Raw genomic sequence first — 26,967 nt, 5'->3', positions numbered from 1 at the left:
TTTTTTGTCTTTTTTCCTGCGTGCAGTTTTTTTAATTTGTTTTCCCTATCAAAGTGGATTTTTCTACAGACATTTGCCAGGAACAACCCTTTTGTTGCCGTGGGTTCTTTTACGTGTGCTAAGTGCATGCTGTGCACAGGACCTCGGTTTATCGTCTCATCCAAATGACTAGCGTCCAGACCACCACTCAAGGTATAGTGGAGGGGGAGAAAATATTGGCGGCTGAGCTGTGATTCGAACCAGTGCACTCAGATTCTCTCGCTTCCTAGGCGGACGTGTTACCTCTAGGCCATCACTCCACTATAATTACTATAAACTGAGGGCACCTTTGTTGCTAGCACTTAGTGCACATAAAAAAACAAAACAAACCCAGGCAACAAAATGGTCGTTCCTGGCAAAACTTTGTTGAAAAATCCACTTTGATAGATTGAATGATAAATACATTTGCAGGCCATTAAAAAGAAGAAAAAAATGGTGGGAATCAGCCTGAATTGGACACAGAGAAATCTGTTGTGACAAAGTAACTCAGTACAATGGAATGCATTGCAATGCAATTTAATACACTACATGTAGTGATGTACAGTACACTACAACACAACACAATGCAACATAATACAATGCAGTACAGTGCAGTACAATCCACTACAACACAATACAATACAATGCAGTGTGATACAATACAATACAGTACATTTCAGTACATTTCAATACAGTATGATACAATACAGAGCAAATATGGTGTGACTGATATAGGGGTGTGCCTTTCAGTTTCAGCTACGGTCCTGACAGTGCACTGCTACTGTCTGGCTCCCTGTTGGCCGTGGTGCACTGGGTGTTGTCCATGCTGCTCAAGTGTCTGCAGAATGTTGGTGAGGAGCGCCCAGAGCTCATACAGGTGAGAGCGCGCTTCCCTTGTTTTGTCATCTTGCTTCCTTCAGATGGGACAAGACAAATTTAATTTATTTTGTGTAAACACACAGAGATTTGTCTTCTGGCAAGAGTACATGTAATGTTGAACGTTTGCAGTACAGTCACTTTTTGAACATTGATCATTCATCAAAGTATTAATGTTGACTAGATTAAAAAAAAAAAAAAAAAAGTTGTTATTTGTAGTGAAATATGAGAAAAAGCATGCGGTGATGCTACACATAAATTCACCCACTCGTACTCAGATATGTGTACAAAGGATAATTTTCTGTTTTGTAGAGTGTTTGTCTAAATGTATATCAGTGTGTGTGTGTGTGTGTGTAGGTGTGTGTGTATTGTTAACATGAATTCAAGTAATGGAATTTGAGCCTGTGTGAACAGGAAAATGAAGTTGCTCAGACCTGTTTGTCAAGGTACCGTAAACTGTTTTGCTTTCAGGTGATGGAGTCACTGAGTCGAGCAGCCACATCCATGTTGAGACGACCAACTGTTGCTGCTCTCCTGCAGGTTGCTCGGGCTGATAATGCTGGTAAGGTCTGGTGTTTGTAGATTTACAAGAAGTTCGTAGATGTCTTTACTGCTTGATTTTTGTTGGTTTTTGTGTGTGTGTGTGTGTGTGTGTTTCATTGTTAAAGTATGGTGATGCCCTTTTAGAATATATTTTATTTGAAACATGCAATCTGATGCATTGTTATTTTGACTATTTCTCTGTGTAGTTGTTGTCTTGGTCAAGTGCAGCATGAAGATAATATTAAATTATTGAAAATTTGTTGCAACCATACCATACCAAAGATTCAGTTTTTAAAATGACATATTAGTCTCATTGAGAGGCTTCGAAATCAGAAACAAGTCTGACAAAATTAGAGGGAGTGTTCAGATATTTTCAGATGACAGACAGATTGTGAAAACTTTGTCATCTTCAGTCACTGATTGAATCTTTTCCTGTCTTTGGTGTGTCATGTATGTCCAAATGAGAAATTCTAATAAGATGAAAGCGTCTTTGAGTGAAGTATTTGGTAGATCTGACAAAAAGTTAGGAGCTTGAATAACAAGGTTTTGTGAACTGTTTGATGAATTCCTATGGTTGGATCAGTAAATTTAGATTATTTATAAGCACATGTGATTTTAAAAAAAATTTAATATATTTTTTTTTACAGAAGCCTATCGTGAATTTGAGCAGACGGAAGCAAACCTGAGAGGAACTCTGAGCAAGATTCCCCAAGGTGCCCTTCCTGATTCGACACGAGAAAACATTTCTGGCATGCTGTCCTTGGCCGCTGAGTGAGTGTTGGCATCCCTCACAGTAACCTGCTTCAGGTGGTAGTGAACTAATGTGCTGCACACATTGTTTCAGTAATTCTCAGTGGCTGCCTGTTCCACCTCAGTCAGCTGTCTTATAAGCCAGCTTGAAACAAGGGATGAAAGTTATGCTATGCTGCAAGGAATCATTTTTTATTTGGAAGAGAACTGGAGTTCAATGAAAGAAGGATGAAACAAAGTTTACATAATTCTCAAGTGCATTGTGGGAGGAACAGGGTTGGTTTGAATGCAGTTAGAGCAGGCGAGTTTGCTATCTGATGGATGCAGTTCTTTTATTGTCTCAGCCTCTTTTTTGTGATTATATTTGCAGAACATTCCGAAATTCTTGCCAGCATATGTTAGAGAGTAGAAGTACAAACAAGTATTTAACACACGTCAATGCTGAACATTTGTATGATTGCTCTGTATGTCCAAGCAAGAACAGTGAGATGGGGTAGGAGCCCAGAGTATTTGGGAGTAGAAGCCTATGAACTAACAGAAAAAGAAGAAAACTTAACAGGAAGTCTTACTTCATGCAAAGAAGGGTCTTACTTCATGGAAAGAAGGATCGTTTGGATGAAAGGATTGTTTTTGTCTTTTTTTTATTATTATTTTTTATTACTATTTACAACTGATACCATTGGTTTGCAGATTATTTTTGTTGTTTTTGAAAAACATTTCACGGATGTTCAGTGCTGGCACTTTAGTTGGCCCAGCGAAAGTTCATGAACCCAGGAAGTAGGGCATGGATATAAATAAACGTGGCTGACAAACAGGCCGTGCCATCGGCACTCCCTGTACGCTTGTTCAGCGGTAAATCTGCTTTGTTTCTTTCGCGCATCATCTTCCCGGATGGATTGGAAATAACGACGAAAGAAGTGGGTTTCTACAAAGAATGCAAAATGAGCTTTCCATTGACTCCAAACACAAAATATTTTCTTACATAGCAATTGTTGCAGCAACGGTTGAAACATGCATGAAGAAAGAGAAGAGAAGGTCAAGCAGAAACATGATCGCAAAAATCGTAAAATTTAAATCCCTCTCTAAGAAAACATACGCTTATTACAATGAAATCGTAAAAATCACCAGAACATTTAGCATGCCTGCATGCAGATCAGCCCACCCTTTTGAGTTGTAGATTTTTTCTTGTCAGCACAACAAGTGTTTAAATGAACACACTGTAGCATGGTGAGTGCAAGCAGCAGGGGCATGGAGAGCAGGGTGAGTGTAATCGCTGCAGGAAATGTGTGGATGCTGTGGAAGCGTGAGAAAAGTGGGGCAGGGGCTGCGGGGCCAAGTGAAACAAAGAAGGCAGTGTCCAGGTTTGGCACGCGGGGCCAGAAATACCGCGGTGAATGCGCCGGCCAATGCAGAGTGTGGTGGGAAAGTCTGGCATTAAAAAAAGTTTGACCCCAGACGCTAGACGCTGCTCAGAAACTAAAGAGGTGGATTTTGTGCTCGGCTGAGCAGCCGTGATTTCAGTGAATCAATTATCAAACTGAGACATATAGAAAAAAAAATATATATATATATAAAACAACAGCTGTATATGTGCTCAAACCTGCAAATTAGGATTAGATTGAAGAATAGAATTAATAGTAAAGACACCTGTCCAGTACAGGTGCACCAAAACTGGGAATTGAGCTTAAGAAACTCCAGGGGGGGTGTGAGGGTGATGGTGGGGGAGGGGGGGTAGGAGTGGGGCGTGGGGGAGAATCCAGCACTCTAAACCATTCAGCCACCACACCCATCATTCTGTTGATTCATTGATTGTTGCAGACTGCTGGATGTGCAGGTGTGTGGGGAGCCAGTGCTGGACAACTGGGAATCGAGCTCAGGAAACTTAAGGGGGAGGGGTTTTGGCAGTGGTGGGGCGGAGGGGCATGGGGGGGAGAATCCAGCACTCCAAACTATTCAGCCACCGCACACATCATTCTATTGATTCATTGATTGTTGCAGACTGCCGGACGTGCAGGTGTGTGGGGAGCCAGTGCTGGACACCCCTCACCTGCCGGTGTGCCCCACCATCAACGCCCTGGTGGCCCTGGAGGCTGTCCTCAACCCCAACAGTGACGTGCAGCCCTTCGTGGACCAGGTCCTTATGCTGGCCAGGCTCATGGTATGTTGTGCAGCTGGGTGGAGAGACAGTCATCTGGGATGATTGCAAATGTGTGTGTGTTTGTGTGTGTGTGTGTCTGTGTGTGTGACTGTTTGACTGTAGTCTTCTGAGATGATTGAAAATGTGTGTGTGTATGTGCGTGCGTGCGTGTGTGTGTGTGTGTGTGTGTGTTTTTGTGCATGTGTGTGACTGGTTGACTGCAGTCTTCTGAGATGATTGAAAGTGTGTGTGTGTTTGTGTGTGTGTGTGACTGTTTGACTGCAGTCTTCTGGGATAATTGAAAACGTGTGTGCGTGCGTGTGTTTGACTGGTTGACTGCAGTCTTCCGAGATGATTGAAAACGGGTGTGTGTGCGTATGTGTGTGTGTGTGTGTATTTGTGTGTGTGTGACTGTTTGACTGCAGTCTTCTGGGATGATTGAAAACGTGTGTGTTTGAGATCAGCGTGTACAGAGCTGTTGTACTGCCCACCCTGTTGTATGGCTCCGAAACCTGGGTCACCTACCGGCACCACATACGACTGCTTGATCGCTTTCACCAGCGCTGCCTTCGCACCATCCTCAGCATCCACTGGAGTGACTACATCACAAATGTCGAGGTCCTGGAGCAGGCAGAGACTATCAGCATCGAGGCAGTGCTGCTAAAGACCCAGCTACGTTGGGCAGGGCACGTGTCCAGGATGGAGGACCACCGCCTGCCCAAGATCGCGCTGTATGGCGAACTGTCCACTGGCCACCGTGACAGAGGAGCACCCAAGAAGAGATACAAAGACTCCTTGAAGAAAGCTCTCGGTGCCTGTCACATTGACCATCGCCAGTGGTCCGCAGTAGCCGCTGATCGAGAGACCTGGCGACGCACCATCCACCAAGCTGTCTCCTCCTTCGAAAACAACCGCAGGGCCAGCCTTGAGGACAAACGCAGAAGGAGGAAGAACCACGACGCTGCAGCCGCGAACCCAGACCAGACTTTCCCTTGCAGCCGCTGCGGCCGACTCTGCTTTTCCCGCATTGGCCTTGTCAGCCATGAGCGTGCCTGCATCAGACGTGGACAATGCCCTTCCTAGATCTTCGTCAGCGAAGCCAGGCCATGATGATGATGATGATGGTGACTGTTTGACTGCAGTCTTCTGGGATGATTGAAAACGTGTGTGTTTGTGTGTGTGTGTATGTGACTGACTGAGTGATTCTTCATAACTAGTATTTGTTGTTATTGTCTTGGTGTATATGATAACAATAATAATGAAGTGCTCTTCTGTAGCGCTGTTCCCTCACATAGAGGCTCATGACCCATCAATAATTGAGTAGATTATAACATGAACAAGAAAGGAACAACATTTCTCAGATATACCTGTGACTTTTTCTTGTGCTGTAGTGTGTTGTTATGCACTATTATGTAAGTATTTTTTCCATGTTGGGTGCTTCGAGTCCATTATATGGGGAGTTTGCGCCATATAATTACTATATTATATATTGTCTTGGTAGATCATGTATCATAATTGTTCAAAAAATTTTACTGTATTAGTTGGAATTGCTTTAAATTTCCTTGAAAAAAAAAAGCATTGGTTAGTCTTTTTCTTTTCTTTTTTTTCTTTAAGTATTGTAAAATATATTGTATTGGTTGGTTGGTAGGGTGAATTTGAAATCCAGTTGAGGATGGAGAGTTGTTCAGAAGATTGATTGGTAACTTGACTGATGTTTAGTCAGTATTTTGTTTGTTTGTTTGTTTTGTTTTGTTTTATTGATGATGTTGGTCATGTTGTTTGTCATGATGGTGATAATACTGGTGCTGCTGTTGTATTTGTCTCGTTAAAGGGTGTCATAGAGTTTGTGGAAGTGATGGAGATCCTGTATTTTTTTGTTTCTTCTTTCCTATTTGGCCCTAAATTATCAGTTCTATAAGACTTACTGATGGGTGCAGTGGTCAAATGGTAAAAGCGCTGGATTCTTGCCCGAGTTTCCTCAATTCAGTCCCTGGTTTTGGTGCACCTGGTGGGTTAAGGGTGGAGGTTTTTGTAGTCTCCTAGATCAACAAATGTCCAGACCTGCTAGTGCCTGCACCCCCTTTGTGTGTTTATGCATACAGAAGATCTTATGTACACCAAAGATCCTGTAATCCAAGTCCGCTTTCAGTGAGTTATGGAAACAAGAATATACCCAGTATGCACCGCCCCCCCCTCCCCCAAAAAAAGGCTGCCTAATTGGCGGGGTAAAGACAGTCCTACATGTAAAAGCCCACTCATACATACATACACAAGCGCAGAAGAAGAGAGATACAAAAAAATTTCTTTAAAAAGCCTTTCACTGAACATCTGCGAGCTGCTTTTGGAAATAGGAATGGGGAAATGCAATTTAGGGATTATGTGTTGATTCAGACATGCCTTTCCCATTTGTGTTTGTGAAAGGAAAAGTAATTTAATTTTGTGTAGCTTTGAATGATTAAGCTTCAGCGTTCCTCCTGGGACTTTATATTAGGTCTATAAACTCATGGTGGTATGGTCCAATGATTAGGTTTGTCATTTGTAATGTTTGTTTTTATTGAATCTCTGTTTTTAATTTATCTCTGTTTTTATTGAAACTGAATTGATAAACATATTTTATCGGTTTGGTTTCCACATTGTAAGACTTCCAGTTTTCATAGATCTGAACTCGACATGGTGTTTTATTTTGTCCCATGTTTCTTGACATGAGCTGAATATTTCCATGACAAGCGACAAAATATGATTCAATTTTTTTTACAAGAATAATCCCTCTCCCCTTGATTACTTATGCATACTGCTCCCTAAACCCGACTAGATAAATAATCTTTAAACTGATACTCGTTTTCTCATTTGCCTGCATATATTGACATCAACATCTTCTTTGCAAGAAAGATCAACTCAAGGGCTCTTCATAATCTGGAAGGGGATAATTAACCCTGTCCATTACTTCAAGAGACCTGAACCCTGTTTCTGGAGATCAATGTTTCATTTAGTTTCGTTGTTTATTTTATTTTTAGACTGGTATTGCCTTTACAGTACAAGTACCATTTGTGTTGCCAGAAACTGGGCCGCCCTCAGCTGTTCCTGGAGATGCTTCGGGCGTGTTTCATGGGCCTGGTGGATGCCAACAACAGCTCTGAGGAGCTCAAGTGGGCCACTTTTACTTTCCTGAAGGTACTGTCAGTTGTTTTGTTTTCTGTGCCCAGTTTGGTTTTTCTGCAGTTTACGTCCACTGTGTCCATATCTGCTTCATTCCTTGTGGTGTGTCAGACAGCTGGAGTGTTGCGTCTGTGTACTGGGTGTGTGCGTCATCTGTGGGAAGCTGCAAGCGAAACAGTTCTTGCCCACGAACACACATTCTCCAAGCGGAACAGTTTTGGCACACAAACAAACACATTCTCTGTCTTCTGTCTACCTGGCATACTTTCTCTCTGTCTGCCTCACTGTCTCTGTTTCTGTCTGTCTCTATTTTACTATCTGTCTCTCTCATTTTCTATTTTTCACCCACCCACCCACACACACACACACACACCCATTTGTACACTATGACCAGATCCCTGGAAGTGAAAGAAATGAAAAAGACTTATACCTCTCTGTCATACACTCACACTTAACCCCACTCCTTGAAATAAAATGTGTCTAATGTCTGTTTATTTGTCACAAGGACCAAAGAAAATGTGTCTTATGTCTGTTTATTTGTCACAAGGACCAGAATCCTGAAAATGAAAAACATGGAGAAGACTTACACATCTCTCTCTCCTACACACTCTTTCTGAAAGAAAATTTGTTGGTGTGACTTTGTTAAATTTTTTGTCACAGTGACCAGTACCCTGGAAATGAAAGACAATGAAAAAGGCTTACACCTCTCTCTTTCTGCTTCCCTCTCACACATGTACACATACTCCCTGTAAGAAAATGTGTCTGTATGACTATGAATAGCATGTGTGCATGTGTTTAGGTGCATGTCTGTGTGTTTGTGTTCTTGCGTACTTTGTGACTCACTGGCATGTTATTGTAAGGTGCTTTGATAGGTTGGAAGCTCTACATAAATGTACTGTTATCATGAATATTATTTACACATCTGTTTGAATTACATATGATGGACAGATGCGACAGATCATGACCAAGATCCAGCAGCAGAGTTCAGGATCCGACTTCAGCGCTGAAGTGGAGAGTGGAATTGAACTTCTGCTCCAGTATCGTCACCTCCTTGATCAGGCCGACATCAAGCAACAGTATGGAGCAATGTTATGATTGAGAGAAAACCATTTTACAAGTATTGTGGAGGGAGGAGGGAGTGGGGGGGGGACTTTAAGAAGTATTGTTGCAGCCAAACAAGCATTAAGAAAACAGGTGTCAAAGAGAGATTAGATTAATTGGTTTAAAAAAGTATAGGATCAGGGGAAACATCTTCATATGAATGATGGTTTATTGAGCTGAGGTATTTATCTCCTGCAGAGAGGGGTGTCTTATGGATTGAAATTTGTTGGCTTGTTGGTTGTATTTCTTGCTCTTACTGAAAAAGGTTCAGCAAGAGAAATGAAATCACTGGAGTTAAAGGCTAAGACATCAGATAATGAAATATACAAATGAATATGCTTTTGCTTCAACATCATCTGCTTAAAAGTTGGAAAACAGTAGTTTTGAGATCAGATAGGAGAGGAACAAGAATGGGGTTTATATTGATGAAATGATGTGAATTATGATTGAAACATTCTTGGAGGATTATTAGTTTTTAAGTAAGAAATGGTTTTTGACATTTTTTTTTTTTTAAGTGTGATTTCATTTTTTCTGTGCTTTGCTTTGTTTCAGTTGGGACTGCTTAAGCCAGTTTCTCAAAGAGTGTGTGCAGGCCAATATCATCTCTGAAATGCAGATGAACACTCTGAAACAGAAGAGGTAAGCTGCTGTTGAACACTAAAATGGTTTTGTTTGAGATTGAATAAGTGTTCCTCTTTTTGAGATTGTTGTGTTTAATTTGCAAGTGGAAGAAAATATTAAAATGAAATGTACACTTTTGTTTATCTTCAACCATGAAGTTTAGGGAACGGAAGGAAGGGGTTGGGGGGGATGGGTCGGTGATGTCAAAATAACTGCAAAATCAGTGTGTTCAGTGTTGAAATCGATGGGCCATCTCTCTCTGTCTCTGTCTCTGAAACAGTGTATGTACATCCAGATGCAAGGGAAAACAGTTTGTCACTGTCTGCTGCAAAAATACTTTTAAATGTACAATAGAAGGAGAAAGGAAGAAGAAAAAAGTATTTGGAACTGTAAAAGAAATTTTGTGTTACGGTGTAATACCAAAGATATCAGAAATGTTCCTCTCAGCGTCCAGATATTCCACTCTGTTTCTGAAAACATTCCTCTCAAGTGTGCTGTGGGTTTAGCAGGTCTGTGTCATTGATTTGCAGACAGGCTCAGCGGGATATGCTGCGAGCAGCAGATCTGACAACCAGTGCTACAACGAGTGCTGGCTTGATAGCCCGCGCTGAAACAACCGTCATCAGTATTTTGAAGGTAATGCATAAGTTGGGTTTTTTTTCTTTTGACAGCATTATGTTTCCTGTTTTGTGTCTTCGCACTGTTTACATTGTTTGTGATGATAATGCTTATTACAGTAGCGATTGATAAATCTGTGAGTGTAAACATTTTCCTGTTTTTCCTTTCGGTCCAGTGAAATATAAATGCATGACGTGAACCACGCCAAAACACTTAACATCGTCATGATAAACTACTTGACACAGAAGGCAGAGAAATAGTTGTTCATTTCAGTAATCATAAAATGAGAGCCATTGTCGAAAGTCTATTTCTAGAAATCCTTTTGCTTTGGGTAGTTTTCTTTTCTTTTTGTTCTTTTTTTTTTTTTTGGTTCTTTTTTTTTGTTTTGTTTTTACTTTATCTAGATCACCCACACACTTGCGGATGTGGATTTGATTTAACTCCTGTGTTCGCTTAAAAAATCAAGAGAAAAAATTATCAGTTGCTCTCTGTAAGTAGTATTTTTTACGATAAAAGATTTCCATCGTTAAGGGGTTTCTCCTGCAGGCTCCCATAAAGGGGCTTATGCATTCCTGGACCCCGCTTTTATGCACATGACTGTTTTTACACTGCTGTTTAGGCAGCCATACTCCATTTTCAGGTTGTGCATGCTAGGTATGTTCTTGTTTCTGTAACACAGCAAACATTGGCATGGGTTACTGGATCTTTATTGTGTGTATTTGATCTGCATGCATGTACACACAAAGGGGATTCAGGCACTTGCAGATCCGCAACCTGGGAGATCAGACAAATGTCAATCCTTGATCTGCTAGACACCGTGACTGGGGATTTGAACCCGGGACCTCAGACCCACTTGGATGTTGTGCCAGTCTTTACATGGCTGCTTTGCATGTTTGTTGTTTTTTTGGGGTTTTTTTCATGTTGTATTAGACATTAGATTTAGACATCAGAATTGCACCTGTCTTTATGTGGTAGTTTTGAAATGATTGTTGTTTATTTTACTTCTTTTTTTTTTTCATGTTTTGTGCAGACATTGGATGCAGACCACCAGAAGAACCAGGACCCGTTGGTGGGGGTGCTGAGCCAGATGTTGTCAGGGCGGAGTTTTGAGATCATCACGTCAGCAGCGGCTTCCATGGGAGAGCTGAAGAACTTCACCTTTAAATTGATCAGGTAATGATGATGATGATAATGATATGGATACTTATATAGCGCATATCCTCAGTCGGAGACCAAGCTCAAAACGCTTTACAAACATTGAGGCACAACAGGCTGCCTACCTGGGTGGAGCCGACTGATGACAGCCATTTGGGCGCTCATCATTTGTTTCCTGTGTTATACAATCAGGTTTCAGTCATGCACACATATACTCAGACAGGCATGCAACATTTTACATGCATGACCATTTTTATTTTATTGACCCCGCCATGTAGGCAGCCATACTTCGTTTTTGGGGATGTGCATGCTGGGTATATTCTTGTTTCCATAACCCATCAAACACTGACATAGATTACAGGATCTTTAATGTGCATATTTGATATTCTGCGTTTGTATATATACAAAGGGAGTTCAGGCACTAACAGTTCTGCACATATGTTGACCTGGGAGATCAGAAAAATCTCCACCCTTTACCCAACAGGCGTCATTACCGATATACGAACCCGGGACCCTCAAATTGAAAGTTCAATACTTTAACCACTCGGCTGTTGCACCCGTCGGGTTTGTTTGAATGACTGGGAGAGAGGAAATTACACAGCTGGCATTTGTACTTTCCGAAAGAATTGTCCCATGTGTAGCATGCACTGAGCACACATAAAATAACGCAAGGCAACGAGAGTGAAATCCACTTTTAATTACACATACTTAACCGTGACCCATTAGTGCAGACTCCAGCAGGGGTGTGAAAATCTCCTTTAATGGATGATGGTGTGTATATCTCGATGTGTGTGCGTATGTAAATAAGTGTGACTGAAGCATGAGTGAATGACACCGGAAATGAGTGATGAGTGTCAACAGGCAGCTACCAATCAACTTGACCCAAGTTGGTAGCCTGTTGTGCAAATGACTGTGTTTTTTTAAAGTGCTTAGAGCTTGGTCCCATGAGTGCTTTGAGCTTGGTCTCTGATAGATGTTGCATAAGTATCAATATTAATCAGTCAAATCGTTTTAGCAGTTTGTATTTGAGGAGTTTACATTTTTTAGGCAAATATATGGTGTTTTAATTAAATGAAAGGTAGTCATGTTTATAGTTTGTGTTGCCTAAGAGGATATATAAATACACATGTTTAATAAGGCTATTCATCGTTTGATCATCTGTTCTTGTTTACTGAGGAATGGAACTGAAACAGTTTGTTCAAATAAAATGGTGAACTGAGGTATCACATGTTCACCTATTTTTGAATGCATGTGAGTTCAGCTACTTTTGTTTTCTCCCCTTCAGTGGGGTAGAGGTTTGCACAGGACATAGAATCAGACCCCTGAAAGAGTCTGCTCCAGTGGGTCACAATAAGTATGTTAAACATAATTTTAGGGAAAAAAATTCCTTTGCGGAACTGTACTGTTCAGGTTTGTGGAAGGAGGAGGGTTGATTGAGAATCCACAAATGCAAAGGAAGAAAGAGGCAGGAAATTATGTTTTTTCAAAGCCAATAATGATTTTCTGAGACAAATCAAATAGAAAAGGGAGGAAGTGTGCAAGCAGACAGACTCACTTTTTTGTTGTTTTCATTGTTGTTTTCAGTGGCGCTTGTTTTTCTCACATGTAAACATCCATAACACATTTTGTGTTGCCAGGAGCAATGAGTTTGCTCGCCAGACGACAGGGGAGGTGGGTAAAGCGGCCCAGACCCGTGCCCAGCTGTTCGACATCACTTTCCTCATGCTGTGTCACATCATCCAGCTGCATGGAATGGAGGTCAGCTGTCTGTTTTTAGTTATCTGAACTTCGGAGAGAAAAAAACCCATTATTGTTTGGTCATTGTCATTATTGTTGGTAGTAATTATAAGAATTATATGGTTAGTAATAATAATGATACATTTATATAGTGCTGTTCCTCTTCACTTGTATAGTGCTCTTCCTCTTAACTCTCACTGGACGACGGAATGCGTGAGCATTCCTACATAAAATGTATTCGGACGACGGAATGGAATAGCATTTTCCAAAAATAAAAATCCATCATATGCTGTACACATGATTCTGTGATTAGCCAAGCAGATTGCGTTATTCAAGGACACTCCACAACCGAATGGTATGATTGGCCAGCCTGTAATGTGTGGCCTGTCTCGGACACACGCTGACAGTCACTGACCGGTCGCCTGCTCGTGTGCCAGCCTGTTAGCAAATGGCATCTGAAGCGGGTTCTTCTCAAAATGTTGCGGAGCGATCAAGGCAGTGACGGCAACATTTTAGTGTTGCCAAAGAACTTGAAATGCTACAAACTGAAAGGTCGGACATTGAAGAGGTGGATGATGAAGAAGAAAATGAATTAAGTGCAAAAAGCGAGCATGGGTATGGTGATTCAGGGTTAAGATTTGGCATTATTTTCTACATAATGGCAAAACTGTAAAAATAAGGAGAGAAATTTGATTGTTTTAACATGTAATAGCCCAACACATAATAAACCAGTTCTGAAAGTTTCTTTTTCTCACACTGTATTTTGTATTTTTTTGTAATTTTTTTCCAAATCCTTACAAATGGGCTGTCTGTGGGAAAAGCAAGGGAGAAAATATGCCGTCCTGTTTGAGTTCAAGCACTTTACAGTAACACGTCAGTCAGACAAATCACACAAAAACATGCATGCATGCGCACGTGCATGCACATACAAACATGCATGGAAGAAATAGATGTGGGAAACAGTACCTTGATTATGTAAAGACTGCTTAAAAAGGAAGTATTAGTATTTTCAGTATGTGAAGAAAAAATATGTTTCACACATGAGAAATAGTCATTCTTTCCAAGATCTATTTTCAGTATGTGAAGGAAAAATTAATATGTATCACACATAAGAAATAGTCATTCTGTCTAAGTTCATGGCAATGTTTTTTTTTCATAGTTAGAAACATGTGGTCTTTTCTTATCGAAGATTGTGTTTTATTGTCTTCCCTTTGATGGAAGCACATAGTCTGATTCTGTCACAGATTTTGCGAAATTGTTTTTCCATTGTTAGAAGCATGTTGTCGCATTCTGTTGAAGATCGTGCCAAATTGTTTCCATTGTCACAAATACATAGTCTTATTCATTCAGTCTGTCAAATTGTTTTTGCATTGTGGGAAACATGTAGTGCCATTCCACCACAGGTAATGCCAAATCGTTTTTCTGTTATTGAAACACAGTGTCATCATGTCATAGATTGTGCCAAATTATTTTCCCATTCTTATAAACGTGTAGACTCAATTCTGTCACAGACCATGCCAAATTCTTTTTTCATTGTTGGAAACAGAAAGTCTGATTCTGTTTCAGCTCGTGCCAAACTTTCTTTCCATTGTTATAAACACATAGTCTCATTCTGTCACAGATTTTGCCAAACTGTTTTTCCATGTTCATAAACATGTAGTCTCACTCTCAGATCTTGCCAATTTGTTTTTCCTTTGTTGGAAAAACAGTCGCATTCCTCTTCTTTTTGTTTTTTTTGGTCAACTCTTCTGTCCACAGCTACAAGCCTGCTACAGCTCTCCTGGACCAGCACTACATGAGACTACTGCAGTAAAAAGTAGGGTTGTTCACTAAAATGGCAAAAACTGGTGGAGAATTGTTGATTTATAATCGGTCAAAGCTATGGTTTCATACTTCCATAACCCATAAATGGCTCAGTTTAGAATGCCAGCTGTATCAAGCAAGAAAAAACGAAATTAGAATAGTGTATTGATATGAGAATACTCATACCAGGTCTACAGGGGAAGTAATCATGATACAAGTTAACTTGTACCTTCAGTAGAATGAGTTATTTTTTCCACCCTCCCGTCCAGCCTTCTGTACACCCAGTGTCATTATGTGACAGATTGTGGCGGGCCATAAGGAAGCTTCAGACTCTTTCATCATCCAGTGGGCCCAGCGGTGGCTGCCAGAGGATGGCAAGTACCGAAGTCTGGACACCACGGCCGTGCCAAATGACCAGAGCAGAGTGGAACACCTCCTCCTGCAGTTTATGTCTGGAGGAGATCTGAGGACAAAGTATGTTGGCTTTTTGCACAAAGTATGAATATACTGAGGCTTTTTACGGAGCATGGTTTACACGTTACATATGTTCACCCGTGTGTGTGCTTGATGTCCACATTGCTAGCAGTTCCTTTGACACACACATGTGTACATGTATGTTCTGTTTTTTATTGTTGCTTTCCTTTCATTTTTGTGTTTTATATATCAGTACAGCATTCGTTAATGTGACAGTAAGTGGCTGCTGTCCTATTCCACAGACACACACACACACACACACACACACACACACACACACACACACACACACACACACACACACAGAGCGCAAGATCTTATCCACTAAATGTTAAAGAAAGAACATTTACAAACACTCACACACATGAATACACACATGCATGCACATCAGTCATTGTTATGGACTGCTGCAACAGAACTGCTTTGTTGGTTTAAACAGCATTCATATTTGGAAAATGTCACAATATGCTAGTTATAAAATTATATAATAGGACAACAAGAAAATCTTACACAGAGTCCTTTCCTGATATGTGTATATTTCAAGTATGTGACAGATGCCTTCACAGCTAGAAGCAGCATTGTTCTGTTGTAGCTGATCAGCTATCTTGACACAACTTCCATGAAACACATTAACTATCAATGGCGCACTCCAGGCTATCCCTGAATGAGAAATCAGTGGTTTTATGTTTGTGATTTCAGCCTACAAAGGTGGCATGAAGTGTGTCTCAACACTCCCTTTGCCATACAAGAGGTGCTCTTTGCCTGGGAACACAAAGCTCTGCCCATGGAAAAAGTCAAGGTCTGTTCAAAACTCATCATTGGTCTTCCATCGCGAATCCAGTGCCATAACTTTTTCTTTTTAATTGTCAGGGGTTTTTGAATCCATTTCCATTGTGTTGTGAGGTACAAAAGCTCACTCTGTCAGTGAATATCCATGAAGAGGAGGTATATCTTTGTTCATGCATCCACATATACATGTGTGTGTTTTGGTTGTGTGTGTGTGTGTGTGTGTTGATGGTTTGAGGGTGCTGCATATTGAAACAAATGAAATAAGTGTATCATGTGCATTGTATAAAAGTTTTCTCTGCTAATGTAGTGTATGCCCTTGTGTGTTTATGCATGTATATACACAAGTGTGAGAAGGCACCATGTTTAAGCTTTGGACTTCTGATCAAATATTCACCAGTGATCAAGGTTCAAGGCCCATTTCAGCATTGTGTTATGTCCTTGGGGAAGGGGACTTAACTCTGATTTTTCTAACTATTCCCATCTTGAATGGGTACCAGACTTTGGTTGATGAGGTTAAAGCGGTGGAAGGAGAGGACTGGGCCAAGCCCCAGACACAGTGGATACACATTCTTTGCCCTGTCTTGATGGCCGTAAAGAGCTATGGGTCCTTTAACCTTTTAGCACATGTGTGTGTTATTGTGGGTGGATGTGTGTGTGTGTTGATGGTTAGCTGATGCTTCTCTGCCAATGTAGCATCCCCATGAGTGTCTTGGTAAGAATCCCGGTCTTACCCTTTCTCCCAAGTTTGTCTGGAAAATCAGACTGAGCATCAGTCAACATGAGACGATTAACCAAGGTCCTGTGTGCAGCATGCACTTGGCACACTGAAAAAATCCCCATAGCAGCAAAAGAGTTGTCCTCTGACATAATTCTAAAGAAGAAATCCACTCTGGTACCTAGGTACACAAATATACTGTATGCATGCACGCAAAGGCTGTCAAGTTCATGTGTGCGTGCATGACTGAAACCTGATTGAATGATATCTGGGAAACGAATGATGAACGCCCAGTGGCAGCTGTCGGTTGGCTCTACATAGGTGGGCAGCCTGTTGTGTAAATGATTCCATGTTTATAAAATGCTTAGAGCTTGATCTGTGACTGAGGATATGAGCTATATAAGTATCCGTATGGATTTTCCCAAATGCAGTGGTGCCTCCTGGAGAAACTGAAACTTGAGCCTGCCTGTTTCAGACGGTGCTGGACAACATCAAGAACCGCATGGGCTGCCTGTCTGTGGTGACGTGTGTGTGGCTGTGCAGCTACATGAATGTGGTGGGACACAAGGCTCGGGAGAAGCCTCTCTCCATGCTGGAACATCTCACCAGGGTCAAGGTCGAACAGACCACTTCCACTGAAAGGTGGGTAGGGTCATGGTGGTGGTGGTGATAGTGTGTAGGCGTGTACACATGAGCAGTTGAATGTGTGGTATTCACAGATAGACTTGTGCTTTTTCAGGAGCAAAGATTGTTTATTAACCCTTTGAGCCCTGACCACCACTTTACCGGTGGTAGAGAAAAATGACCATGCCTAGCCACTGGTTGAGGGGTGCGTAAACACTTGTGTCGTGTTTTGCTATTGATTGACTTATATTGAAGAGCCAATCAGAAAAACCATAATATTCTGATGTCAGCGAACGTAGTACCAACATGGCCGCGCCTTTTGACTGTGTTTTGTGCTTTGGATAAAAAAGATCGATTTCTACCATGAAGCGTGCAGAGTCTCAACCTGACACACCTCCTTTGATCAACTGATTCTGCATGCTCAGATTCATTTTCAACATCACGATCTGTAGCAAAATCAAATTTTCAAATTTTGTTTTAGATTCGTGTGACCAGTTCTTGGGTGTCATTGTAGATTTGGTTGGTTGGACTTCTGATCGAGTGCTCGCTAGTGGTCAGGGTTTGAGGCCCTGTTTCAGCATAGTGTTGTGAGTCCTTGGGAAAGGCACTTACTGCCTTGCTCCACTCAGGTGTGAATGGAACCTGACTTTGGATGGGGAAGGTTAAAAGGGCAGGAGGGGAGGACTGGGCCCCACCTTCCTATGCCAAACCCTAGACACAGTGAATATGAATTAATTGCCCTGATGGCCATCAAAGGCTAGGGGACCTTTAACCTTTAACTTTTGACCTAGTTCTTAAATCATACATAAAGCACATGAAATTGGTGAAAGAGTGTTAGTAGTAATGGGTATGTGGGTGCTGAAACTGGAGCGGCACTGTCGAGATAATATAAATGTTAAATGTCCTATCTGTTTGCAGCTAGGAATGTTGTAAATGTTAAATATCTGATCATTTGTAGTTAGGAATGCGGCTTTGCTCCACAGAGAGCCTGCGTTGTTATTGTTTGGTCATTTTGAGTTATTTACATTTATGTATGTGTAACTTACTTAGATTGGAGATGGGTGGGGGCAGAGGGCTGAATCATTCTTTTTGTTGCTTAAATTGCGTACCACAGTTAATATTCGTTCGTAATCTTTACACCATAATAAATGTGTGTATATCTATATATATGTATATGTGCTAGCATGTTTGTGTTTGAGTGTGTGCAGGCCTGCGCATGTTCACTTGGTTATGTGTGCTTGGTTATTTTATAGATTGTGTATGTCGCACCCTGACCCTTCTGGGACGGGACCTACCTTCTCACACAGAAGGAATCAGGAACTTGGAAAGGAAAACAGTTTTATTCCCACACAATTACAAACAAATGAAACAATGAAAATATACTACTATAAACTGTGCCATACAAAATTCATGTACTCAAAGCACACATATACCCACCCACACACACACACCCACCACCCCCCCCCCCCCACACACACACACACACACACACACATTCTTCCACACATACACACAATTTTTACACATGCTTGGACCTTGGCTGATGACCACACAATAAAAGTTGATGATGGATGTCCTTTCTGCCCTGCCTCTGAAACTAGAATGTGAAGGGAAGAAGGGGAGGGGCAGAACAGGAATCTTGACCGGTTCCACCTACCACTGATCGCAGATGGTGGGCGCTACTGTCAAAGAGGCTGGCGGAAGAGCTAAAGGGACAAAGTTACATACAGGCAAGAAGCTGAAGGACAGTGACAATTATGGAGGACTTTCCTTTTAAACTGTAGTTCTTAAGAGAAGGAAGGAGCAGAACAGTTGTCGACACCCCCAACCACCCTTCTGACCACATATGTTGAGCAGTACTGTTGCAGAAACTGGCAGAAGAGCCGATGATGGTAGAAAGACAAGCAAATGGTAAGATGACTTTGAGAAGATGGATGAGAGGGTGATGTTGCGGAAGGGTCTAGGGAAGCAGCTGGACTGGGAAAAGGGAAATAACTGGCAGGACAAAAGGGAATAATTGGGTTATAGTGTCAGTGCCCAACTTGGCTGCTGTGGTCTGTCAAAGAGATGCTGGCCTGTTTGCCATTGCTGCGGACTCAGGCAGGAAATAAACAACAACAGCAGCAGGCCTAAAAGGTCAAGATTACTAAAACAGTATATTCATGAAACTAGCCAGAGCATTTAAACAATCACTTTAAGATGAATTCAATTACATCATTAGAAAACCTGCATTAATCACTGTACTTGAGCAAAAATAGAGCTTAGACCAAATAAGTAGTCTACGATAAACCCAGGATCTTTAAAGTACTATTACTACTAACACTTCTGCCACCACCATTACTTTCGGAAATGAACTTTCCAGAACCTCTTTAAATACCGAAGATTTACAACACCGCTTTTTACTCAAACCCCCGCACATTGATTTGATTAAGTGCAAAAAGAAAAGATAATCATTTGACCATGTATACCAACAAATGAGCTAACAAAAAGCTTTTATAGAATACAAAAACATTTAGAAAGAGAACCCGTCACATTCATCCCAAGTTGCATTCAAACAACTCTGTCCTTTGAAGCACAACTTCACACACACACACACAGACACACACACACACACACACACACACACAACCAAAAAAAATTAAATGCATTACCAATCGATGCCATAAGATAAATATACAGTTTAGTTACATGGAACTTGTTCCCCTGATGCACGCTGGTCAGAAACTTGATTTGAACTCATAGGTGTTAACAAAAACTGGGCAATGTATATTTGCCACAAACTGAACATCCAGAGGGATGTTACATTTTGAGAGCTCCCCATGCATCTGCCTTCCAAAACGCAAGTCTAAAATTTCTGCCCTGAGTGCAGTTTAATGAAATAACAGCATGTGCAAAACCAAGAAATGATACAACATGCAACTCAAGTTGACGTAACCTGATGGACACACACACACACACACACACAAAGTACAAAAGACATTCGAAGTTTGTAAACTCTACAAAAAAGATATCTGCACACAGGCACAATAAACGGAAGGAATGTGATCTTTCCTCTCTCGACAGTGTGTGTGCCCTTGTATTTTGGATATATTGAACATGGTTGTGTTTTATGTCTGGTTTTTGTACAGTATGTTGTAACTTTGTTTGTGTTTTTGTAGTACTATATTACCTGCTATAGAAGTATTCTTTAAGGATCAAAATAATAATAATAATAATAATAATGATGATGATAAACATTTTTTCTGCAATTTCTACAGCCGCTCTCACCTGATGAATATGGTGATGGAGCGTATCATGAACGACATTCTGCCGCACAACCATCTCCAGCGGAGCTACGCTCATGTGCACGTGCCCATGGATGTGCTGCCTATTGTCACGCTTCAGCGTACACTGACAGATGCATTTAAGCGTGGCTGGCTGAGTTTGAAGTGCATCCATACCCTGGAGCAGCTGCTTGCTCTCTGCGGCTCAGACTGGTTCTGTGAAAAGATTGTGATGGTGAGTGAGTTGGCATGGATTGTTGGGGCCTCTTTTTTTTCTTCTTTTTTCTATTTTTTCTCTCCTGGATTAGATTGCTTACAATTTGCAAGTGGGTGTGTGCTGTTTTGTTTGCGTATTTTCCTTTTGATGGAATGTGTGTGTGTGTGTGTTTGTAACTGTGTTATTTGTGTTGTATATGTGTGACTGTGTGTGTGATTGTGTATGTGCGTTGTGTGTATGTGTGTGTGTTGTGTTTTGCAGTGTGTGTGTGTGAAGTTATTTCAGAAGTGAACTGATCAGAGGATCTGAGGCAGGTGCTCACTTGATTGAATTTTATCTTATATTTGTTTGGCTACCCATAAGCACCCATGACCATGTTTGTATTGCATTGCACTTTGGTCACAGCAAATTTGTCTGTGAAATTTTGGCTGCTCTCCCTCGAGAGAGGGCCTCGCTACACTGAAAGCGCCACCCATTTTTTGGTGCTACAGAATTTTGCCAGGGACAACCCTTAAGTTTCTGTGGGTTTTTTTTATGTGTGCTAAGTGCATACTGCACACGGGACCTCGGTTCATCATCTCATCCCGATGATAAGTGTCCATACCACCACTCAAGGTCTAGTGGAGGGGGAGAAAATTCGGGCAGGTTTGTGTCTTTTGCTGTGCAAATTCTTACTCACTGCAGATACTAACCATGGAGGAGATAGAGGAATTGAAATTGATGCTGATTGAAATATTTCTTCTGTTTTAATTCGTTTTGTTTTTTGTTTGATTATTTGTTTTGTTTTTGTTCCCAGTGTTGTGCAAATGTGTGGAGGAACTACCAGTGTATATTTTCAACCTAAGTTTTTTCTCAGTGTTTGTTGTTTTTGTTTTTTCACCAAGTTTTGGTGGTGTTTTTTTTTTTCTTCCCCACCATTGTTTACTGTTTGAGACCAGTGTAGAAAGGTCAGAATTGTGTTTAGGTTTGTTTTTCTTTCTTTTATTTTATATGCTCTGTGTGTGTGCGTATATGTGTGTTGACATCGCTGTGTGGGCGTACATATGTGCGTGTGAGTATATGCAAGTACAAGCTTTTATATGTATATGCATGCATGTCTAAATTCCTGCTGTATTTGAATATGATTTCCAATTCACATTCCTTGTGACCCTGGTTCACTTGCATGTGGTAATAAACACATATTCTATTCTGTTCTGTGTATATAAAAAAAGGTGGTAGTAGTAGTAGTAATAATAATAATAATAATAATAGTAATAAATAAATAAATAAATAAGACAACAATGATGATAAATAAGCAAATAAATGTAAAACATGAGGACACATATTCACACATACACCCACACATGCGTAACAGATATGCACCAAACATGCATTTTCACAGATATGAAAGCACAGTCAAATACACATAAAATACATGAGCCCCAACACACACGCACACACACACACCACACACATTACCCTGCACCTCCTCTACCCCCCTCCTCCACACACTCATTTCTAGGCTACGTATCGCAGCTTCCACGGCACACACACACACACACACACACACACACACACACACACACACACAGATGAACACTTACTTGTACAAGCACACACACATACGCCCATATCCCCCACCCCCAACTCCACACACATATATACAAAGATATTTATATACACACCCGCACGTTCCAATGTCCTTTTTTATATTATAATTATTATTTATTTATTTATGTACGCTTATCTATTATTTATTCACCTTTTTTTTTTCTCAAGGCCTGACTAAGCGCATTGGGTTACGCTGCTGGTCAGGCATCTGCTTGGCAGATGTGGTGTAGCATATATGGATTTGTCCGAACGCAGTGACGCCTCCTTGAGCTACTGAAACTGATATATATATATATATATCTAGAGAGAGAGAGAGAGAGAGAGAGAAGGAGAGAGAGTTTTTTCTTTGGCAACAAATGGAGTGGAGCAAAGCAGAAGAACCGAACCTGACCCTGAGTTTGGTTCGATGCCTGGTTTCAAAGCACCTGGAGGGTTAAGGGTGGAGATTTTTAAAGTATTTTCTCTTGACAGCAAATGTTGGAGTGGAGTAAGGCAGAAGAGCTGAGCCCGGCCCTGAGCCCGGTGCTGGCCATCTGTGTGATTAAACTCTGTTTTATTCCTTTCCGTTCCATTCTACTCTGTTCTGTTGTATTCTATTCTGTTTATTATGTTTTTAACAAATGCATTTTCTCTGACAGCAAATGTTGGGAGTGGAGCATGGCAGAGGAGCTTAGCCAGGCCCTGAGCCTGGTGCTGGCCATCTGTTTGATTAAACTCTGTTTTATTCATTTCCATTCCATTCTGTTCTATTCTGTTGTATTCTATTCTATTTATTGAAGCATTTTCTCTGACAGCAAATGTTGGGAGTGGAGCAAGGCAGAAGAGCTGAGCCAGGCCCTGAGCCTGGTGTTGGCCATGTGTTTGACTCCACTCTGTTCAGTTGTATTCTATTCTGTTTATTGTATATTAAAATGAAAATAAAAACACAGCTATTTTCTCTGACAGCAAATGTTAGAGTGGAGCATGGCGGAAGAGCTTAGCCAGGCCCTGAGCCTGGTGCTGGCCATGTGTTTGATTCTATTCTGTTCTGTTGTATTCTATTCTAGCTATCATATATATTTTTTTTAAACTATTTTCTCTGACAGCTAATGCTGGAGTGGAGCAAGGCAGGGGAGCTAAGCCAGGCCCTGAGCCTGGTGCTGGCCATGTGTTTGATTCTACTCTGTTCTGTTCCTTTCCATTCCATTCTATTCTATTTTGCTGTATTCTATTTTATTTATTTCAAAAATTTTCTCTGACAGCAAATGTTGGAGTGGAGCATGGCGGAAGAGCATAGCCAGGCCCTGAGCCTTGTGCTGGCCATGTGTTTGATTCTGCTATGTTGTATTCTGTTTGTATTTGTATTACTCCTTTTTGTCAGAACATGTTTGTCTGTATGAAATTTGGGCTGCTCTCCCCGAGGATAGCACAGCGCTACACTGACAGCGCCACCCATTTTTTTTGTATTTTTTTCTGCCTGCAATTTATTTGTTTTCCTATTGAGTTCTATTTATTATATATTTAAAAAAAAAAAAAAATTATCTGGCAGCAAATGTTGGAGTGGAGTAAGGCGGAGGAGCTGAGCCAGGCCCTGAGCCTGGTGCTGGCCATCTTCCACATGGACCTGGAGCACCTGACCCACTCCCTGCTCCTCACCCTCATGCCCCGCCTCCTCCTCTCCACCGTGCACACCCACGTCCTCACCGACCCCCACGGCTTCATCCTGGCCAAGCTCTGCGTCCTCTGCATCACCGGCACCCAGACCTCCAAGATTGGACAGAAAGGTGAGTGATGATAGAGAGGATGATAGAGAGGGCTTGCAGGCCCCCGCTTTCGTGTGGGACCTTTGGTCACTTGCAGAGCAAGAAGTAGGTCATATGACGTCATGGGCAGCCCACCACAGTCACTCGTTTTTCTGAGTTTGCACTGCCTTTTGTTCGGTACAACTTTTCAGCAGAGTTTATGAATGGATGAGTTTGAATGCGAAATGGTAGAGATGTGACAAGATACATGCTCAAAGTAAACATAAAAGACTAAAGCAAATAATGGGTGTAATTATATAACCAAATGTATCATGTAAACTTGCAAAAATAGTCACCGAAATAGTTCAAAATCCTTTTGTCAGGACAACAATTTCCACGATGAAAATTTAGCTTTTCGGTGATCAAGAAAAAACAGGAAATGGACACACACATGTGCGTGCAGTTCTTGCTGAAAATTACCTGGGAATCTCAACGAAAATCAGACGAAAGTAGGTCTCGAAACCTTTCCTAGTGATAATAATAACAGTAATAGTTTAAGTTACTGCCTTTCTCTGTAAAAGTTGCTCAGTGGTGTTCTACAAAATAAATATGCAGCCTGTAAAACATGCATTAAAACCTTTCACTTCCATGGTCATACATATCCATGCTTTAGGGGTAGCTGCATTGTCAACAGTTTTGCCGGTCAAACATGGCTGCCAGAACTTACAGTACAGAACAGATGGCTAGAATTTTGTTTGTGTGATTTTCCGCACAACATCAACAGTAGCAACTATGAAAACATGATAGAAAATGAAAGTAATGTTGCTGTTGATCAACTGAAGTGATTCTGGTTATCCTGATGATGATTACATGCTGCAAAGTACATCAGCAGGAAAGTGGGGGGATAGAGTTGAAAGTGGGTGTTGAAAAAAACAACAAATATTTTAGCTTGAAACCTTCATTTTTATGCATTCATTTACTATGAAACCCTCCATACAAAAGCTTCAAGTTAAAATATTGTTTGCAGTGAGCTTTTGTTTGTAATATTGTGTGATAATGTTTGTGGGTGTGCGAGTGGGAGTGTGTGAGTGAGTGATCATGTACAGTGTCTCGTCTATGTTTAGAACAACATGATAGTGGAGGAAAACAACAGGACAGCACTTGGTTTTGTGTCTGATACATTTGCAAGTGTTTTTATATCATTTCCATCCATATGATACACAGGCGTGAATTTTCTTCTCTTTTTTTTTTTTGTTCCCAAAATAATTTGTGTACTTTTTTTTTAATCTTAACTTATCTTCCCCTGATCTCATTCTGTCAACATTGAACATATAAGTATATTCTACAGTCATTTTCCTTCATGAAAACATATACTTTTACATACTACTGGACATTATTTTTGTGGGTTTTGTTGTTGTTGTGGTTGTTAGAGGTTGGTGGGTTTTTTTGTTTATTTAATTGCATATGGTTCTGGAAGTGAAAAGGTCAAGGACTGAAACAAAAACATACATGCATAACCTGTACATACACAATAATGACTTAACTTATATTGTGTCTGTTCATGTAAAATTTATTCACTTGCCTTTATGTTTTTATGTCCAAGATTGGACAGAAAGGAGACTGATTCATCATTATAAGTTATTACTTTTTTATTATTATTGACATGTGTGTAATGCCTATCTTAGGTCAGAGACCAAGCTCAAACACCTTATATATTGTATTTCCATGTAAGACTTGCTCAGTTGTAATTTTCCATGTAAAAACTGACTGTAAAACATGCATCTCAACACTAAAACGAAAACTTACATCATGCATAACCCTGCACATATTTCCAGCCAAAAACACTCATTCACAAATTCATGTTGATACACACATATGCACACACATGCATGCATGAGCACACAGACACACACACATACAGAGACACTGATGCATAGAGACAGAGACACAGACACAAACAGAGAGACATACACACACATACACACATACACGCACGCATGCATATTCATGTAAAGTATCTTTTATGTGAAACATTATTGTTCATAAAGTAGCTCATGAACTTATGACTTTGAGAAGGTGCTCTTTGCTTGTGAGTTTTGTTTGTTTATCATTCAGGGATGGTGGTGGTGTTTTATCTGAGTTGTGAACGAATTTGCTTTTTTTTTTCTTTTTTACAGAGCCTTACATCCGTCGAAGTCGAAAGAGATCCAGGATTGATGCTGAAATTGAGGTATTCTACTGTTTTTGAGTTGATTTTTGAAAAGTAAACTTCTTATGTTTTGGGAGCTGCATTGATTTTTCCTAAAAATTATATCTTTTTGTACTTTAACCCCTAGGCTGCCTATATGATGAGATAATTTGGCAGTGAAATATTCTGACATTTCCCAGCTTTGTATTGAGTTTGTTTGCAAAAACACTGGTAGCTTTAGGGGAATCTTTCTAGATTCTGTTGATAGCTAGAAACCCCATCTATGTCATGAGGCAGTTCTTTATTTGAGAAGTTTGGTTGGGTAACTGGTAGTGTTTTTTACCTGGCTCATTGCTCGCTCAGCAAAATGTCTGACACCCTGCTCAAACTAAGCAATCAAGATGCGCTAAAACAACCAAAATTGCTTTATTTAGCTGATGCTAAGAAAGAATTGAAGCATCAACTCGAAGAAGAAGATAGTGGTGAACTTCTGTCGGACGATTTGACAGAAAATAAAGAGAGCAATGAAGTGTCTGGCCAAGATATGACGAATGGTGGGTGACGCCAGCTGTACAGTGCAGACATCCGTGACACGACCAAAAGATTAGCAGTACACAGCATGAGCAACATTCTTGGCACTGAGCCAGCGCAGGTTGAGGGGACTGAGGAGAACTGGACAAAGTGTACCAGGTCAGAGAGGGGGATGGAGGCCGAGGGGGCGTGGCTTCACTGTGTTTGAGGGGATCAGTGTAGTTTCAACAAATAGCATTCAGAATGTTATTGCCGACTTTACTGGTGACAGTGGACTGAAAGAGAACTCACATAGCACAGATCGCATTGACTTTCTCACTCTCTCTCTCTTTTTTTTCTT

At 40.8% G+C, this 26,967-nt stretch overlaps 1 protein-coding gene across 1 annotated transcript in view; it reads left to right on the top strand.

Annotated features, from left to right (window-relative positions):
- The window catches only part of LOC143302079 (mediator of RNA polymerase II transcription subunit 24-like), a 44,396-nt gene that overhangs the window by 7,593 nt on the left and 9,836 nt on the right, over positions 1-26,967 (top strand). The window contains exons 4-19 of the mRNA XM_076616594.1: positions 769-895; positions 1,366-1,456; positions 2,085-2,208; positions 4,186-4,345; positions 7,382-7,495; positions 8,429-8,556; positions 9,134-9,220; positions 9,733-9,838; positions 10,851-10,993; positions 12,613-12,733; positions 14,817-14,989; positions 15,689-15,788; positions 16,969-17,135; positions 20,375-20,615; positions 23,716-23,950; positions 26,086-26,138. Coding sequence (XP_076472709.1) covers positions 769-895; positions 1,366-1,456; positions 2,085-2,208; positions 4,186-4,345; positions 7,382-7,495; positions 8,429-8,556; positions 9,134-9,220; positions 9,733-9,838; positions 10,851-10,993; positions 12,613-12,733; positions 14,817-14,989; positions 15,689-15,788; positions 16,969-17,135; positions 20,375-20,615; positions 23,716-23,950; positions 26,086-26,138 — 2,170 coding nt within the window. The remainder of the gene's footprint in view (positions 1-768; positions 896-1,365; positions 1,457-2,084; positions 2,209-4,185; positions 4,346-7,381; positions 7,496-8,428; positions 8,557-9,133; positions 9,221-9,732; positions 9,839-10,850; positions 10,994-12,612; positions 12,734-14,816; positions 14,990-15,688; positions 15,789-16,968; positions 17,136-20,374; positions 20,616-23,715; positions 23,951-26,085; positions 26,139-26,967) is intronic.

Source organism: Babylonia areolata, chromosome 2, assembly GCF_041734735.1.
Source record: "Babylonia areolata isolate BAREFJ2019XMU chromosome 2, ASM4173473v1, whole genome shotgun sequence".
Classification (NCBI taxonomy): domain Eukaryota; kingdom Metazoa; phylum Mollusca; class Gastropoda; order Neogastropoda; family Buccinidae; genus Babylonia; species Babylonia areolata.
The sequence above is the reverse complement of the archived record's forward strand: the minus strand, read 5'-3'. Positions and strand labels throughout refer to the sequence as shown.